Source organism: Myodes glareolus, chromosome 2 (genome assembly GCF_982192425.1).
Source record: "Myodes glareolus chromosome 2, mMyoGla1.1, whole genome shotgun sequence".
Taxonomy (NCBI): domain Eukaryota; kingdom Metazoa; phylum Chordata; class Mammalia; order Rodentia; family Cricetidae; genus Myodes; species Myodes glareolus.
In genome coordinates this window covers 70,127,808-70,147,666 of record NC_142027.1, presented here as the reverse complement: position 1 = coordinate 70,147,666, position 19,859 = coordinate 70,127,808, and the positions used below count along the sequence as shown (strand labels likewise).

Below are 19,859 nucleotides of genomic sequence, written 5' to 3'. Positions count from 1 at the left end.
ATCTTCATGCCATCTCCCTGGCTGCAAGAACATGCCACTTGCTCCACTCAACCCGAGCCAAAGCAGCACTCTAGTAAGATGGCCTGAGACAGCAGAGTTGCTAGACCTCGGCTTACAAACAGCAGACCCTTGGCAAAGGCAAATGCTACTGACTACCCCAGGCCAGAAGTGCCTTCCAAGGTACACGCTAGACCAGGGAAGGTTTCTGGGGCCTCTGACTAAATGAAGGCTGACTGGTATCTGTCTACCTTGACCAAGAGAACCTTGCCACTCCACAAATCACACATCCGAGCTCAACCTGCAAGAACCCTGGCATGTCACTATGCCAAGCTGACAGCTCCCCAGAGCTGTGTCACATGGCATGGAGACACCAGCGAGCCAGAGGAGCTGTTCTTTGCTCCCTGCAGCTCCAGTTAGGCACAGCCTTTATTTGTTATTGCATGAGATGCTTTCAGTGGTGACAAAACTAACACTACGGACAGAGAGAGAAAAGCCCTGAGGATGAGTGAGGAACAAAGAGGGCCACAGGTCTGTGAGGGACAGCAAGTGTGAACAGCAGGACGGGCCAGCTAGCCAAATGTGACCCCTTGAGCAAGCAAAAGAAAAACAAGGGCTGAGAAAAATCAAAGTCAGCACGCCACACCTGACCTGACCTTCTGCTCTTCCTGGAGCACCACTCTGCAGATGTGGTTTTCATAACACTGCTTCCAGGGAACAGTTAGTACATGGAGCTGCTTTCCCACCCCCTCCCAGCCAGGCCACTCCGCAGGGTTATAGCAGAAGGGAAGGGTGGAAGTCGGGACCTAGAAGCTGCACGGGACTATGCATGTGGATGAGACAGGACTCAGGTCTGGACACTAAAAGTAAGAGTGCAGGAGAGAACCAGCTCTGCCAACTCTCAGCAGGTTCCTTTCCTGTCTAGTGGGAGAGCAGCTGACTGGAGCGTCTACACAGCAGCTTGAGCGCCACAGAAGGTTAGACACCCTGGCCCTACTCATGCAGGTCCACACTGGGGGCACTGGGGACTGACACACCTGGCTTTGTAAGGATCACCTTTGCTGTAGTAATTCCACCCTTGGGAAGATGTCATGTGGAAGCAGTCCTAAGAAGAGAGATAATCTTTCTAGATGTGGCCATCTGCCATAGTCTAATTTACAAAATTAAAAAGCCAATAGGAAGCACTGAGCCAGTCCAGGACAGGAAAATAAACACTAAAGTAAACCAAGCCTCATCTAGTTAACAGAACCACTTGGGGAAATCTTCAAAGACTGTAATTATACACAACATGAGGAAGTTAGGGAATATTATTTTCAGGTGTGTGACTTGTGTCTCTGTTGCATTTGTTTAACTGTGTGAAGCTGTGTTTCTGTGCCTGTCTGAAATACCTGACGGTATAATAGAGAGATGTGTGCCGAGAGCAAGGCACAAGCCGGAATAGGAAGGACCGGCATCAAAGAGTATAAATAGAAGGAGAACTCTGGGAGGAAAGGATTGTGATGAGAAAGGAAGGAGGACTTCAGGGCCAGCCGCCCATCCACCAAGCTACACAGTCAGACAATAGGAAGGAAAGAAAAAGTATACAGGTATAGAGAAAGGTAAAAGCCCCAAGCACAAAGACAGATGGGATAATTTAAGAAAAGCTGGCAACAAACAAGCCAAGCTAAGGCTGGGCATTCATAACAAAAAATAAGCCTCTGAGGCAGGCGGTGGTGGCACAATCCTTTAATCCCAGCACTCAGAGGCAGAGGCAGGTGGATCTCTGTGAGTTCGAGGCCAGCCTGGTTTACAAAAGCTAGTTCCAAAGCTACAGAGAAACCCTGTCTCAAAAAAAACAAAAACAAAACAAAAAAGGAGGAAGGAAAGAAAGAAAGAGAAAAGAAAAAAGAGTAAGTCTCTGTGTGTGATTTATTTGGGGAGCTAGGTGGTCGGTCCCCCAAAAGGAATAAAAAAAACCCAACATTTGACACCCAATGTAGGACTCAGACAGTCATCTAAAGCCTGGGAAAGCTGGGGGGGGGGATATACAGAACTTTAGGAGTTTCTGCCTGCTGCCAAGACCTTGAGCAGCCAGTACTTTAAGTAGGAGCAAAAAATGAGTTGGGCGGTGGTGACCCACGTCTTTAATCCCAGCACTAGGGAGGCAGAGGCAGGTAGATCGCTGTGAGTTCAAGGCCAGCCTGGTCTATAAGAGCTAGTTCCAGGACAGGCTCCAAAGCTACAGAGAAACCCTGTCTTGAAAACAAAAAAAAAAAAAAAAAAAAAAAGACTAAAACATACGCAGTAAAAGAAAGTTGGGCTGGAGAGATGGCTCAGTAGCTCAGTGGTTAAGAGCACTGGCTGCTCTTCCAGAGGTCCTGAGTTCAATTCCCAGCAACCACATGGTGGCTCACAACCATCTATAATGAGATCTAGTGTCCTCCTCTGGCATGCGGGCATACATGGAATGTTGTATACATAATAAATAAATAAATATTTTTAAAAAAGAAAGTTTTTAAAAATAAAGCCTTTAAAGAGACATTAAAAGTAATATAAAAGTAAAAAGCCACATAAGATGGGAAATACACAATGAGTCTGAATCATGTATGTTATTGTGTTGATTTTGAGTTTTTTGATTGCTGAAAAGCAAAGCGCAGCTCTAAGAGATCTGGAACTGAAAGAGCTGCTGGGATAAACCAGCCTGGGCACTGTAAGAGAGCCTTAACTTTAAAAACATCAAAAATGCATTTGTCAGGTGAAAATTAAAAAATGCTTTAGAGAAGCAGTTTTGCTTTTGTTTCTACAGGAAACAAGAGGCCATGGACTCACTTCAGGTTGATATGGATCTGGTTTGATCAGGGGAGACCTCCTGAATCTTGACAGGTGATATCTATCAACAAAGGTTATAAATAGTCTTCCTAGGACTTGGTCATTATCTCAAATTTTTCTTGGGGACCCCTGGGGACACTTTGCCCACAACCAGCAGGAAGCAGTTTGGAGAGGACTGCGCCCACAATTCCAGGGCCAGGGGTGCATGAGTGGTCTTTGGTTATTTGCTGGGCTATGAATGTTTGTTATTATTTAGGGAAATATAGAAATGACAAAAGGATAGATTATTAAATCTACTTTAAAAAGCAACAATTGATCTCAAATATTTTGTATTGGTATGGACTTTTGTATAATGGTACAAATTTAGGCAATTTTTGTTACAACACTCTGTATATACGTTTCTACTCTTGTTTAAAGGACTTTTGTATACTGATACCAATTTAAGGTTATTTTTGTTACAACATATAATATATATGTTTCTGCTCTTGTTTAAGATATTTTACCTAGGCAGTTCATTTAAAAATATAAGGTAAATTCTAGTTTTTGAAAGTTATTATCACGAAGTATTTAGGATAATCAAGATCACAGGTCAGTCGTTTGTCATCTATAACAATCAAATCTGTAGACATGTTCAGTAGGCTTTCCAGATCATACAGAGATATATTTTAGATAGACAGATGGCTTTCAAACCTTCCAAAGACCTACAGAATATGGCATTTAAAATGTTTTGTTAATATAGGGTTTTTCATGACAATGAGACACATCTGCTCCTGGCAGCACCGATGTACGTCAGAGATGATGGGCACTGAAGAAACTCCTTGTGCCCCACACCAGGTTTCTAGCAAAGCCCCCACCACAGCTTTCTTCAGTAGACATGGTCCCCTCCATAGAGGGCTATGGGACAGGGCAGCCTTCTGTCTGTCTTCATTTACAAAGTTAAGGGAGACGATACTAGCAGCAGCCAGTAGATCCACAGGCCCTTTGGGATTCACTGTCCAGCTTCCCACATAGCTGAGGAGCTGGGGTAACAGGTACTTTCCCTTTCCTGCAAATCAAAGGAGCTCCATTTTGCACGACACTGGGCACCCTAAAACACAAACTGACATCAAGGTCAGGGACCTGATGGTGGATGGAGGGAGGGGAACTCAGCAAGGACAGCATGCTTCCTCCCAATCTGATGTCCTCTGGTGTCATGGCCAGTCACAGGCACAGATTGCCAGGCACTTCTGGCCCATCAAGTTGCTTTGTTGCACACTTGTTTAGCCACAGAACCCTGTGATCAGATAGGGATAATGCATGGCAGATGGTGGCAGTGGTGGGCAGTGTCTCGATGTGGAGTAGGGGCACAGCCAAGAGAGCTGGGATGGAGACAGAAGGCCTCCTAACTCTCCAGGAATATTCCAAAGGTGGAGCATCCCTACAGGCCGGGCATCTGCAGGAGACTGATACAGCTCACCGACTGGTTCAGTCCCCTCCTTTCACAGGTGGGGAAACAAACCTAGCAACACAGAGTGCCTTAGCCAAAGCCATGCACACAGCTGGCGGCAGAGCAGCGTCCAGCACCCAATCTTGAATGCTACACCTGGAGCAGGCATCCCCAGAGAGCTCTCATGTGGGTCACCTGAAGAGATAGAAAGCGATCTGGAGAGGCAGGACTCCAAATCAGATAGACATGACTTCAAATTCTAGCTCTGCCACTTGAATGACTGTATAAGCTGTAGACAGATGCAATGTCTTGGTTTATGTGTCATTCACAGGACTAGGAGATCTAGCAAGTGGATAAAGCTGCACCTGGCTCTAAGGAGGCCCCTGAGCCCCTGCTTCCTTACAAACAGGGCATCAGTCATACTGAGCTCAGAGTGCATACAGAGTCTGACCTCCCGAGTTACCTTTGGGCATGATCTGGTGCATGGCGACTGAGAGAAAGAAGATGGAGTCACTGTAGTAGGTCCCCAAGCCAGCACTGAAGTGCTTCTGCATGGCCTCCACAACAGGGAAGAGCTTGTCTGTCAGCACAGCGACATCATGGAAGATGACCTGGAGAGGGAGCAGGAAAACCCCAGAGTTAGCCAACTGTCTGAGTACCAGACACCACACACACACCTGAGCCCAGGAGGCAGAAACAGGGGAGCCAAGGAGGAGTGGGGGTTGGGGGTTAACTGAGGGCAAAGGAAGTGGGGAAGGGAAGTAAGCAGGGGAGTCCGGCAGCACAAGGGCGGGCTATGCTGACAGGGACACTGTTGGGGACGGGACAGTGGACAAGCTGGAAGAAGGAAGAGAGTGGGCACAACTCCCGGGTTGTTCTCTAGTTTCAAACTTCAAAACAAGAAACCGTTTGTGTTGATAGTGTCCATCAGGAGAAAGGTCAGGCATGGGCACTGCCTGAGACAGTCTCAAACAGGTGAGCTCTGTGCCCATTTACCCCTGCCCACGGCTCTGCCTGGGTTTCCCATGTCACACTCCTGGGTTTGCACAGTCTGGTCATCGCGCCCAGGCTTGCATCATTGGTTCCCCCTCCAGCAGGCTCTGCCTTTGCTCTAGAATTCTAATGTCTTTTTTCTCTAAACAACATTCCTTTGGATTCATGTTTACTTCTGTCCTCAGTCTCTTTCAATTTCTGAAACACTACTGAGCTTAATTTAGCCAGGATGGTAGCTCACTTCTATGGTTTTAGCACTCAAGAGGCTGAGGTAGAAGGATTATTCTAAATTCAAGGCCAGCCTGAGTTACACAATGGGTTCTGGGTTAGCCTGTGCTACAGAATAGGACCCTGTTTCAAAACTGCAAGAAACCCAATTTCTGACTGTAAAAGCTTTGCTAATATTTCTTGACATTTTGATTCCAAAGGGCTCTTTCCTTCTTTCCTTTTCTGGCCATTCTATTCATCTGGCTTTTTCCTTCTATGGTCTCTCAGCTAGGCCAGTTCTTGCTATTTCTCGACACTAATCCCACATTATATCTCTCTTCCCCAGCTTCGGTGGCCTCTGGCCCTGCCCTGTGGCTTCCCTGCATGGTTAACCTCATCTCCCAACGTCTTCTGTTGCACCTCACAGTCATTCACCAAATACACAGATCTGTATCTCTCTTCTTAGCTTCAAAACTCCAAAACTCACATCTCTCACGTCCAAATCCCCCAGGAAGGTCTGCAACAGTGGTTCTAAGCTTCCTCCCCTGCCCTCACGACTGAGCAAAACTGAACCATCACCCTCATCCCAGCCCATCAGCCACCCCTTTATGACCATGTCCTCGTAAACCTCACCTTGCTCTTCTCAAGTATGGAACTCCCTCTCTCAGCCTTCCCTCCAGCTTTCTCACCTCCCATGATGTTCCCCTCTTGCACCCCATTTCACATGGGGCGTCACTGGCCATGAGTATTTCCTGTCCTGTAACACTGACTACATTCACACCAGGTCATTGACACAAGTTTGCAGCCTAAAGGAACCACACTTGGGCAAAAGCCTCGGTCTCTCGGGGGGGGGGGGGGGGGGGACACAGAAACGGGAACACTGACCCTTGTGATGGCCACTAAGGTCCCTGGGGACAAGTTCCCGGCTCAGGGCTGCTAAGCCGCTCTCACCCGTCAGCCTCACAGCCTGCCCCAGCCTATGTCCAGTCCCCTAAATCTCTCCCCACAGATAAGATACCACTAATGGGACAGCTTTCCCAGCATACCCTCACTAAACCCCCAAACCACCACTAGAGGCTGGAATTAGACAAGATGCTGAAAGTACAAGAAGGCTCTCAAGAAACAGACATCTCCACATCCAGAGAGGAAAAGGAACAGGGAACAGGCATGTGTGCGTGCGTGCACGCACGCATGTATGTGTACTATATGTATGTGAGTGCATGTGTAGGATGTGTGTATGGGTGGGTGTGTATGTATGTATGTGCACTTGTATGCGTGCGTGCATATGTTTGTGGGGATGTGTGTGTAGTTGTAGAATGTGTGTGGTGTGGTGTATATGTAGAATGTGTGTGGTGTGGTGTTATGTGCAGTGTGTGTGTAGGATGTGTGTATGGGTGGGTGTGTATCTGTGTGTGCACTTGTATGTGTGTGTGGAGATGTGCGTGTATGTGTAGCATGTGTGTGGTGTGGTGAATGTGTAGTGTGTGTGTGCATGTATGTATGTGTGTATGTGTAGTATGGGTGGGGAAGGTGGGGGGTGTGCACTTGCATGCACGTGTGGGGGAGGTAATATACACATGGGCAGGGCCTACCTCGGCCACAGCCAAGTCCAGAAAAGCGTTGGCAGCCCACTTACTCCCCCACCAGCCTCACATCACCCAAGCTTCCCAGGCAACAACTGTATCTCATCAGCATTAACAGATTTATGAGGACAGACTGGACTCAGTACATTTGTTCCAAGAGCTGTACTGATTAGCCAGTTCCAATGAATATTTCAGATAATAATTCTACTGAAAGAAAAATGAATATAGTTCATAGATATACTCATACAGCAGGAAGCAAGCCGCAGACACCAATCTCCAAGCATTTGCAGACCGCGATCTCAGACAGCAGCAAGGCTGGACAGCATGGAGTGCCCATCCAGTGGGCTCCAGTGCCTGGCTGAGGGCAACAAGCCCACCTCGAGATCTAGAGGAAGAATTGCCACAGCACCTAGGAAAGCAGGGTGTCAGGTGCTGGTTCCTGAAGGCAGTCAGACAGCGGCTTATGCCAACGCAGGCCTGTGACTTACAGAGGTCAAACAACAGATATCAGGTCACCATTGGGAACTTTGCCACTTTATTTATACACATCTTAAAACTTCAAACCCTATTAATCAAAAATATTACCCACATCCAACCTAAAAGCTTCTTCCTCAAGTCCTTCACATAAAGCAACAGCAATGCCTGGGGGCACTGACCAAGTCACCAGAGTGTACAACTTCTGGTATGCAGGCCAGAGCCCAGAGCTCATGAAAAAGCTATGGAAAGTATCCCCACCCCATGACTTACTAAGTGCACAGCCACAAGGCAAGTGGCTTTCTAGTCAGCCTCTATCAGACATTGGTAGCTACTCACTAAATTCCTCTTATCAGTGATACTTTAAGGATTTGTTCATAACAATATTTCACACCAATAATTACTCAGTCATCCATATATCAGGAATAACGACTAAATCTGTGTTAAGTCCCTTTGCCTCCCTTTATCTTTTATGAATTATGTTAAAAATCTAAATTCAGTAAGGACAAACTACTCTTAGACTAAGTGTCTTCAAAGAGTTTGCGGTCAAAATGAAGTCAGCATGGAGAAAACACTGTGTGCCATCAGCAGGTGGACAGCTCAGGACGGATGGCTTTCAGGAAGGGGTGCCTGGCCTCACTCTATCATGCACATGACATTCTTATCTCTTCCAGTCTTGGAAGCCAGCACAAGCAGCCACAGTTGTCCCTGTGCCAGGCAGCAGCAGGCACTCTGACTGGACAGAGTCAGAGGAGCCAGGCCACAGCTCCTGGAAACATTCCCTGAGAACCTAAAGCATCCCCAAGCCCTTAGCTCAAAGGGAGGAAAACTCATTTATCAAATGACAAGTCCACTGGAAGCCAGACGTGGCTAGAGCCAAGGAGGCAGGTAATGAGCTGGCCCTGGGCACAGGAGGACGTGGTTTCCAGGAAACCCTGAGGCTGCCAGGAGAGCAGCGGCTCCTGCAGCTGCAGACAGCAAGGCCAGTCAGCCAGAGGCAGGGTGCGAGGGGGTCACGCACAGGTCAGGGGGGAAGAGTGATGAACGTACGACCTCCCTGGGCAGCGATGGCATCCACCTCCTGCAGGATGACGAAAATGTCTCCACTGTCCAGAGGGTGCACAGTCAGCATGGGAAGGATGTTGCAGCAACATCTAGATCCTGCCAACAAACCTGCCGTCAACAGAACTGTCCACCAACAGGACAGGCAAACATCCCTGTCCTAATTTGCTTCTTGTTGCTATGAGAAACACGTGACCAAAAGCAACTTGAGGAGCAAAAGGTTTATTCCATCTTACAGGTTACAGTCTACCATCAAGGGAAGCCAGGGCAGAAACTCAGGGCAAGAGTTTGAAGCAGGATGCACAGAGGAACGCTCCTTTCTGGATCGCTAGCCATGGACTGCTCAGCTGCATCTCTTACCCAGCCCAGGCCCACACGCCCGTAGGTGTTTCGCAGTGGGCTAGCCCCTCCTAGATCAACTAGCAATCACGAAAATGCTCCCATAGACATGCCCACCAGTCAACTGGATGGAGGCGGCGGTTACTCAATTGAGATTCCTTCTAAATGGTATGTCTAGGTTTATGTTAAGTTAATTAAAAAAAAAAAAAGAACCAATACAATATCCCACTACATTACCAAGTTACAGGCGCCAGGTCTGGTCTGGCATCTCTCAGTGATGTGGGGTCAGTGCTTCCAGAGACTCAAGAGACAGAAGCATCATTAGTAAATCACAGTCCTGGATTCAATGGCAAGATGCTTTAGGCGCCTGGCTACCCTAGCAAAATACAACAACACCCTAACATGTCTGCAGGATGGAAGCCCTGGCCACGTTCGCAGGCCTCTGACAATGTGCTTGATCAGCACAGATGATGTCACCGCCACTTTCGGAGCAGCTAGAATGCTTTGCCTCTCCAGAAATCTCCAGAAACGACATAATCTCTAGATATCAGACCCAAGACACTGTAGGTCAGAATCAGAGCTACCTGGCCCTTCGGTGTCCTAGATAGACAGAATGAAGTTGCAGATCCCATCCTGTGTACTCAGCCTACCCACTTAGCTCACCTTTGCCAGGCACAGCCCAGAGCTGGGCTGCTGAAGAAAGGAGGATCCCTGGAGCTTACTGACCATCTTGTCAATCAACGAGTCTGGGTTCAGTGAGAAAGCTGGCTAAGAGTAAGGTGAGGGACTGAGGAGGACACCTGACATCAACCTGGGGCCTCTACACACAGCCACACATGTGTGCATATGCCCATATGTCACACACATGCACACACGGGGGGGAAGGGAAGGAGAGAGAGAGTGAGCACCAATCCCATTCCAGGTACATTAAACACTATCCTAAAGATAAGGAAAATTCACAAAAAGGGAATGGGAAATAATCTTTCTCTCAGCCACTCCCTGCTGACAGCCTCCCCTTTCCCAGAAGGTCACCTGAGATGACGGGAAACAGACAGGTAGGTCTTTCCTGGTGAGAGGCACTGGACACAACCCAAATAGGAGCTGCTTTCCCTCTGACTGTTAACTTTTCCTGGGGAGATTAGAATGCCTACTCACCCCAGATAGGGCACCAACCACAGACTGAACCAATGAATTCTCAGTGCTGACATGAGCATGGTGAGGAGCTACTTAAAGGAGCAGGGGAGACCCTAAAGCAGCCACATCTCCCAGTGCCAGTACGAAGACATCCCCATGAGCACCTGGGCAAAACTACCTACAGCCAGGAGGGAGATGCCAGAGAGTGGCTGAATCCCAAATAAGAGCCAAGTGGTCCTCCTCACCCCCTCCCTTTATAAGGGGGTGCCGACAGGCCTGACCTTGAAGGCCACTAACAGGTAGTCACAGCTGCTTCTGGGAAAGATGGCGATGGCCGTTATGCTGGGGGTGGGTAGGCGACACCAGGAAGGGCAGGTCCTGAAACATTCTTCAGGACAAATGACAGAATAAGCACAACAGAGTGACTTGCTACCACCCAGGGCCAGCCAGTTACACAAGTGCATCACTAATCCTAAAGACCTCAGTAATCAACTCCAAAAAGAGCTGGAGGAAAATTATTTTGGGAAGAAAAACCGTATCTCATGGATCAACACCAGGATCCAAATGTGATGGCCATTTTATTTCTTTGAGGAAAGGAAAACATGCTGACAAACGCTTTCAGTCCCACAGGCGGAGCAGGCACATGCGTACCTCGGGGTCTGTGCACTGGCTGTCTCTTCTAGAGCCTCCCACAGGTAGCAAAGCATGTGATACTAAGATCTCTTCTCTCACCACAAAATGTACCCCAGGAACACAGACGCACCATCCAGTCTCACAGTACACACACAATCTGCTCTGGCCATTGAATCAGCAGCTTCGGTTTCCCCTTAACACCTACCTCACCTGACACATTCATGTTTACATATTTAGTCTCCTCCTCTTCCCAGCTCCCAGCCAGGCTGTAAGGTACTACGAAGGTGGAACCATCCGTCGGTCTGCTACTCACTGTAGGGCATGCTCCTGTCAGCAAAGCACATCACAAACAGGGGGACCCAGCAAACGCTGAGAATCTGCTGAGATTGTGAGGAAGAATGAGCAAAGGAGGAGGCAGAAATCATGAGTCCAGAGAGGAGAGACAACTGATACCCCGAAAATCAACAGCGGCCATGAAGGACCTGCTCCCAGGGAAACCCAAGACAATGGCAGCTCTCTTCTGGTCCAGGGATCCCCTGGCCCTGGACCATACATACCTAAAGAACAGAAATTTCTAGTTCAGAGACTTATTCTAAACCTCGAGGAACACGGTCCTTTTTACCCTTAGCCTACTGGGCAGGATGTCACCTGGTAAGTCTTATATCCAACCTGTGAGCTGCTTCAGGGTAACTGTGCCTGCTTCTTAAAGGTCATTTCTAAAATCCTATCAGAGGTGTTTCCTTAAACCAAGTCTTCCTAGACCAGGGAGTGACAACGTGTGGTGACAGATGGAGAGGCAAGAGATTACTGGTCTTTCAGTTTCTAATCTCTAATGAGTCCCCCAAACACCGACGGTCATGCATGGCTATATGTTGCCCTCTCCAATAACTTTAACTTTGGAAACAAAGGCCCCTTGGGATAAGAGAACAAAGCCCTGACTTTGTTAGTTTTAAATGGAAAAGGTAAAAGTGAATAGACTTCCCGAGAAAAGAAAGGAAGCACACTGTGACCCTCCCCCCACTTGTGTGACTTTTACCACGTCTGTAAGATTTCCTACATGAATGTAACTTGGTCTGACAGAAGCGCAGGCAGCTGGAGAAGAATCAAAGCCCACTCATCTAATTTCTAAAGGCATCTCAAAGAGCCGTTCTCAGGGCCTGCTTCCCTCACAGTTTAAAAGGGAGAATCCTGTCCCTGGTCCCCACTATGTCCAATCAGGACAGCACCTGCCTGCCCCTCACCCATTTCCACTCACACTTCTGCACCACTGGCGTTTCCAGGTAGTCCTGTAAGATTCCCAACCTTTTAGCAGGTTTCATTAGAAACTACTTTTTTTTTTTTTTTTTTTTGGACAGAGTCAAGGAGAAATACAACCCCAAAGAGTCTTGGGGAAGGTGGGTAACTGAAGGTCAAAGCACCACCAGGGGACCTTATGTCTCCAATAAGCTTGCCAGTTCCAACTACTGTCCTGAGAAGTCCTCAGCTTCAGTAGCACAGGCTCTGTGTGCACTGATCCCAGAGACAGAATCAGGATCTGGGATGAGACTGGGGATACCCACTTAGACATCACCCCACATGATTCTAGTAAAGGACCCCAGTCACCTTGAGAAGGACGGTAGAAGCTGAGCCTCTCTAGTTGGTGCCATGCACAGGTAAATGCAGCTCTAGAAATCATCCTGCAGGAAGGCACCTGGCAAATGGTAGAGCATCCAAAGCTGACGGCCGAGGCCACAAGGAGGTCCAGAAACCATTTCACGTGAGGAGCAGGCATAGGCTGCCGGCCAGTGCCAGCACCCTGCACCTAGATACAAGGTTAGATCCTGCCCTCTGGCAATACCACCTCTCAGAGGCATCTCCTCTACCTGCCCAGGCAGCCCTCTCAAGGGCTCCATACTCCTGACCCTCCTATGCCAACCTCCTGCATCACTTCCCGACCTGCCCGCATACTGGATAGCTTATCCATGTGCTTTTCATAGAACAGTCACTGCACTTCTCTCGGGCAACAAGGTGGACAGCTTTTAGTACCTCATTAGATCTTCTCCACAGCATGTAAGCTCCACCAGGGCAAGAAACTTTCTTTGTGTATCTACCGTCAGACATGAGCTTCACTAGGAGAGAGCCTTGTGACCTGGGAAGTCATCATCAGGCCTGGAGATGGGAGAGTAGAAAGAAAGAAGGAAGGAAGGAAGGAAGGAAGGAAGGAAGGAAGGAAGGAAGGAAGGAAGGAAATGCAGTCCATTATATCAGACACAATATGATGGGATCTTGAATGAAAGAAAGGTTTCCCCTTTTATTAAGAGGGATAACAATCATTTGACAGTCATGTTGGATAGGATGACATAGTGAGACCAGGAGAAGAGTATTCAGAGAAATTCTCCAAAGGAAAATAATTTGACTCTTATCATTTTTCAGGGGTGGCAAAAAGTTTCACACTATGTCTTTAGTCTGGGATATCCTATGTGACAAGGATGAGCCAGCAACTGGGTACAGTCATAAATTAACAAGCTATGAAGCCACAACACAAACAGGTTCACATCTCTGTCCCAGACAGAAAGATGCAAGGGGGGGGGGGCTGAACTAGTTATCCTGGGATAAACACCAGGACCCAAAGCAACTAGGGAAGGGAAGGGCTTATTTCAGCTTACAGCTTACAGTCCATCATGAAGGGAAGCCAGGGAAGGAACTCAAGGCAGGAGACCATGGAGGAATGCTGCTTATTGGCTTGTTTCCATGAGAGCTTGCCTTCTTAAACAACTTACAGCCATCTGCCCAGGGGTGGTACCCACCACAGTAGGCAAGGCTCTCCCACATTGATTAATTAATTAATTAATCCCAATTAATCAATCATTAATCAAGAAAATGCTCCCACATATTTGCCTATAGGTCAATCTGATGGAGGCAATTTCCCAAGTGATACCCCTCTTCTCACTTATGTCAAGTTGACAGCATCCCCAGAATGAGGCTGCTTAACTAGCATCTTAAAGGGGAGGCCCCCAGTGGTCTAACACCACCTTAAAGGGGAGGCCCCCAGTGGTCTAACACCACCTTAAAGGGGAGGCCCCCAGTGGTCTAACACCACCTTAAAGGGGAGGCCCAAGATCTAACACCACCAACTCAACCCTCTGAATTCAGACAGGAAACTGGGCCCAGTGAGGTGGGCTGGGGTGCAGGCTGCAAGGCAAGTCACAGAAGGAGCCTAAGCCAGGCCCAGAGTCTTTTCCTGCAGCTCCAGGAAGTGAACAGATAAGGCCCAAGTAAAATGTTACTCCCACTAAGGCTAAGTAACCACCCATTTCACTACCCTCCTCCGAGAGACACTGAAAACTGAAGAAAATTACCCAACATCTCTACCCAAAGCATGCCAGGAGTCATGAACAGTTGCCCCCTCATTTGCCTCACCCATTTCCTGAGGTCTGCTCCTGTCCCAAAGTTAACCTCGCTGGCTCAGGTACCTTTCTTATGCATCCTCAAACCACTTGCCCAGGAGTGGCACTGCCCACAATGGGTCAGGCCCTTCTATATCAGTTTAATCAAGAAAATGCCCCCACCAACTTGCCTGCAGGTCAACTGGATAGGCATTTTCTCTACTGAAAGTCCCCATTCTCAGATAACTCCAGCTTATGTCAAGTTGACAAAAAATTGACTAACACACATAATAAGTATATATCATGTATGCATATATTTAAGATGAAAATGAAAGTAAAAATACATTCTACAAAGCACTCAACATCTGGGACAAGGACACCTTAAAGGAGAGGAACAGAAGGCACAGGTGACATTTTGCTATCGCTGTATTTTACTTCTGAAAACAAGAATCTGAATCAAATACAGCATATGTTAGCACCTATGGCAGGACATCCTCAGCATCTGGAAATATGTTTGAGAGTATCATTTCCCCCAAGTCACAGCTGAGCTCTGCCTGGTTAGGGTTTTCATCCTCGGTGACGGGCAAATGATCAAACTGAGCTGTGAGTGTCCATATGTACTAGGCCTGTGAGAGACATCCTCATTTAAAGCCTAATACATCTTGACATCCTGTCTCAAGAAATCAGAAACTCTCAGAACAGCTTATAAAACAAAGGTGACAACATATTACACGAGCAATAATCAGGAAACAAGACAACAAGATCAGAAACACCTTGAGCCTACACCGTAGCATAAAGGTCCATAAGTGAAACAAGCAGAGATTAAAATCCCCCACCACAACACTATCCCAGAAAGGACATCAGCGGAAGGGGCGCATGGGAAAATGAAGATGGTTTATGAGAACATGACTTTTAGCTTCACACAAGAAGGTTCTCGGGGTTCACTGCCTATCTCTCTATGCACCTTCTCCTGTATCCTCACAACCCTCTCATGCTGGGTAAGGCCAAGTACTCAGAGCAGAATATTCTCATGGGCCAGTGAGATGTTTTTTCATAGTTCAGACTATAACAAATCCCTCAAGAGATTCACAAATCACGTCCAAACACTGCGCGTCACACAAGAGGACCAGAAGCCACAGTTGTAGAAACCAGGAGGTTAAACAGCAAGGTCAGATTTCCCTCCCAACCTTCAAGGCACAGCTTCTAATGTCTACAAAAGGAACCATTTTGATTTGCATTTGTTCTTTAGTCTTCCAGCTCTGAGAGAGCCCTGAAGTGAATGACTTCCACTGCTGGTACTGGTCAAAGCCAAGATTCTCTGTGAGCCTGGAGGGCAAAAAAGGAGGCAGAACTAACCTACAAATAGCTTGAGGTCCTTGGCAATGGCTGCTCACCAAATTTAACTCAGCATTTGGCTATGCGCACTTCACTGACACACAAAGGTCCCAGCCAGGCTGAGTTTTCAGCTGTGACAGGTGGAGAAGACAGGTATTCTCCAGGACATCTCAGAGTGCAAAGACAAGCTCTACCCAGGAGGCACCATCAGAGATATGCCCCAAGGTGGACAGTAACCAGGAGGGGCGGTGTTACCCAGAGGACTCCTCACATGAGCTCTCAACAAGCACACCCACCATCATGCCCTAGTAGATGATGGGGACTCAGGACTCTGGTCATAGCACACATGACAGAAGTGACCAGCCCCACCAATGACTAGGGAGCAATGCCATCTGTTAGGCAAACCTTACAGTAAGGAAATCGCCGGAAATAACTTCCCTAGTGCTCCAAAGCCACATCCCACAGCTTCAAGCTTGTTCCTCTTCCACTGACAAACCCGGGGAACACAGGGTGTGACACTACTCAGATGGCCCCTAGGCTCAGGCACTCTGTCATTCTTATTCAGCAGGGACACCAACTGACATAGTAAAGGATGTTGCATGAGCCTCTATGCACACGAAACCAATGATGTAGGCAGAGGCTGCCCAGGCCCAAAATAATCACACAGAAACTATATTAATTACAGCATTACTTGGTCAATGACTTAGACATATTCCTAGCTAACTCTTATATCTTAAATTAATCCTTTCCTATTATTCTGTATTTTACCACGAGGCTTGTGGTTTACCAGTAAGGTTCCAGGGCATCTGTCTTCTTTGGCAGCTACATGGTGTCTCTTGAACTCCACCTTCTTTTTCCCAGTTTAGTTTTCTGGCCTAACTTTAGTCTGCCCTGCCACAGGCCAAAGCAGCTTCTTTATTAACCAAAGGTAATAAAACATATTCACAACATATAGAGGGGAATCCCACATTACCTCTCTTTTTCTGTTGAAATAAAAAAGGTTTTAACTTTAATGTAGCAAGATAACATACAACAAAACAGTTATCAAGCAGGAATTTTGGTTACAATATTTATATCTATTTATCTTTTATCATAACTAAGGAAAACTATAATTATAACTAACTATTCTTCAACTCTGTCAAAGACCCCAGAAGGATATAATATTACCTAAGTTAATAGGAAGTGCATTGTAAGCAACTTCCAAAACTCTAGAACTGACAGAGACATCTCGTTGCCTGGACAGTCACCTGAAGTTCTTCTGTAACATTGGGACATCCATTTTCAGCCTACAGGCCCACAGTATCTGGCAGACTTTTCCATGAAGCAGGACATTGGGAAGACTGTTTCGCTTATATTGGCAGTTTATCAGTCACTTACTTCTGTGTCCTGCAGAATGTCTGGCAGTTCTCTCATGAAGCAGGAACCCTGAAGGACTGTCTTACCTTCTTTAGGCAACTTCAACAGTCATTTTTCTGTGGGTCTTGCATGTCCAGTTCATACAACATAACATCACGCAGTCCAGGCAAGAGCAGTTTCTTGCCCAAATGGCTGACCAACTCCATAAGGAGCCTCTTTAATGCCCATCATCTTCTTGAAATAGATTGGTGCTGCCAGGAGCAGATGTGTCTCAGTGTCATGAAAAGTCCTAAGTTCTTAAAACATTTTAAATGTCATATTCTGTTAAATCTTTGGAAGGTTTGAAGAAGACCTATCCATTTGAAATAAGTCTCTATACATCTAGAAAACCTAACTAACATGATTATAAGTTTGACTATTATAGATGACTATCTATTAACCTGTATTTCCTAATTATACATTATGAAATTTTTGAATGAGTTGCAAAAACAAGATACCTTAATCAAGATCAGAAATATACATATAACAAAACTGACCTTAAATTTGTATCAATAAACCAAGATCCACACCAATGCAAAGTATTCATCCCTATAGCATATCCCCCTTTAAATAAAACAAACATTTATAAACAATATTTGAGAATTTAGGTGTAGTTCTCTCCAAACTGCTTCCTACTGTTTTTTTTTTTTGATTTTTTGTTTTGTTTTTGTTTTTGTTTTTGGCAAAGTAGTTTTTAGTTCACGAAGATCTTTTGGGGGACTGGTCTTAGTTCCATCAAACCACATTAGCCTGGAAGGAATCCACATGTTCTCATCCTTTGTGGAAACAAAAGCAGAACCTTTTTTCCAAAGCAACATATCCTTAGACGCAAATTTTGAAGTCAAAACACCTTTAAAATATATATTTCTCTGTATGTGTGTGTTGGTTTAGCTTAGCAGCCTGTACAATGAAATGTCTCTCTGTATTTAGCTCATTCACAGCCAAAAAATTCAGAGAAAACACAGGAATATACTAATCCAGATTCTTTGTGTATATTCCATCTTTACAAGGCTTATTTTTCTTTATTCCTTGAATCTATGACTAGGTGTACTGTGTCTCTTTAAAGACTTTATTTTTAAAAAACAATTTATTTCTTTTTATAACTCTCTATACTCTCTTTCTTCTCTCTCCCAAGCCTACGTATGTACATTTTTTAAACACACTTCTCATTTAGAGGTCTTTTATGTCTGAATCTGTGCTATTGTATATCTGAAATCCTTTTCTAACAATAACATTTTAAAATGGTAAGCAGTGTGGTCACAGCAGCCCTGGATGCTGGCTCTGCCTCTCTTGGCTTATTAATATGGCTGAGGTACATTCACCGCCTCTACGGGCCATGCTCACTGCTTCAGCTCCAGGGATACAGCAGGTCTATGTTGCCATTAAGCAACTTGTAGCACTCTGATCACAAACCCCATTTAAGTGTTCCACAGCCAGACTTCCCAAGAGCCAGAGCTGTTCATGCAACTAGCACACACCAGGAAGTTCTCCCCTAAAGAAGCCATGTAGCCTTCACTGCCAATGCTGAGTCAGGAAGGCCTCTCTTAAAGGAGCCACGGTGCCCCTGCTCGCTACCAGCAAACAAAGCCCACCCAAAAAGAAACGCAGCTACCAAGAAGCTGTGCTAAATTCTGTTCTTTTGTGTCTAGAATTTCTTCTTAACCTCTCTCAGGTTTTATGTGGATGTAGTTGCTCACATTGGGCGCCATTCTGTAGGCGGAGGCTGCTGGTTCGTTTCCAGCCACTTAGACCCGAAATAATCACACAGAAACTATATTAATACAACTCTGCTTGGCCAATAGCTTAGGTTTCTTATGAACTAATTCTTACATCTTAAATTAACCAATTCCTATTATTTTGTATTTTACCATGAGGCTCGTTTTACCAGTAAGATTTCCGGGTGTCTGTCTCCTTCAGGAGCTACATGGCATCTCCCTGACTCTACCTTCTTTCCTCCTCTGTCTGTTTGGAATTTCCACCTTATTCTATTCTGCCCTGCCATAGCCCAAAGCATCTTTATTCATTAAGCAATAAAAGCAACACATATACATAAGGACCTCCCACACCACCATGGAGTCCCAGATCCCCTTGTCCAGCTATGTGGTTATTGTGATGTGAAAGACAATTGACCCCACAGGCTCATGTCTGGGAAGGATTAGGAGGAGCAGCTTTGTTGGAGGTGTGTCAGTGGGAACATGCTGAGGTTTCAAAAGACCCATGTGATTCCCAATGTGCTCTCCTGCATTCCTTCTCTCCTTCCCTCCCCACTCTTTGCTTCCTATTTGCTGATGAAGATAGGAGTTCTTAGCTGTTCCTGTAGCCATGCCTTTGCCTTGTCATCAGGGACTGCAACCCTCTGAAACAGTAGATGCTTCCTTTCCAAGTTAACTTGGACATGGTGTTTCAATCACAGCAATAGAAAAGTGACTGCGACAGAGGTCATATGCTAAGTGGTTACCTAGCCTTTCCTGGGCGCAGTCTCCTCACAGGACTTCCGCCAACCCAGACCTCCTATGAGCTGCTACCAAGTAAATGCAGGACGTAGCACCTCAAACACCACAGGCACAAGGGCACACTGGACAAAGGCTCCACTGGCTGTACGGCCTGGAGCAGGAATGAGGGCTGCCCATCCTGGCTCTGGGAACGCAGTGCCCTGTTTTTCATATTTTCATAAATTACCTGATAACTTTTGTGAGGGGACAAGGTCTCAGGCAGAAGTCCCTGAACAATACAAAAGGGCACCCCAGTCACCATTCCACTGGGGCCCTGGATCTCACCTAGCACCCCCTGCTTCTGAAGGATAAGGAAGAACTACCCAAATCAACAGGCACTCAGGCCGGATACAGCGCTCAAGTGTCAAGACAGTCAGGGGTCCAGCTCTGCTGCTCACTGCCTGTGGCTCTGAGCAAGCCAGTCTGCCTTGGGTCAGGGGCCTCAACTGTACAACTTCTCTTGAAGAGAGAACACCTCCACACTAAGACAAGCATTCTGCAGACCAAGGTAGGCCCCAGCATGATGCCTGCTCCTTGGGGACTCATTCAACTGTGGCAACTGCCGTGGTCCTTATAGAGATGCCAAACACCGAGAGAGCTAGGGAGATTTCATCCC

At 46.6% G+C, this 19,859-nt stretch overlaps 1 protein-coding gene across 2 annotated transcripts in view; it reads right to left on the bottom strand.

The window, feature by feature from the left end:
- Xxylt1 (xyloside xylosyltransferase 1) overlaps window positions 1-19,859 on the bottom strand; it is a 140,224-nt gene that overhangs the window by 105,361 nt on the left and 15,004 nt on the right. The window contains exons 1-2 of one of the 2 annotated variants that reach the window (XM_085685398.2): window positions 6,065-6,142; window positions 4,695-4,842 (exon numbers count right to left, since the gene is read on the bottom strand). In XM_085685398.2, the coding sequence (XP_085541524.1) occupies window positions 4,695-4,842; window positions 6,065-6,127 (211 nt within the window). In that variant the 5' untranslated portion in view covers window positions 6,128-6,142. Of the gene's footprint in view, window positions 1-4,694; window positions 4,843-6,064; window positions 6,143-19,859 lie in introns of those variants that run through there. The other variant, XM_048453972.3, reaches the window with a different exon arrangement.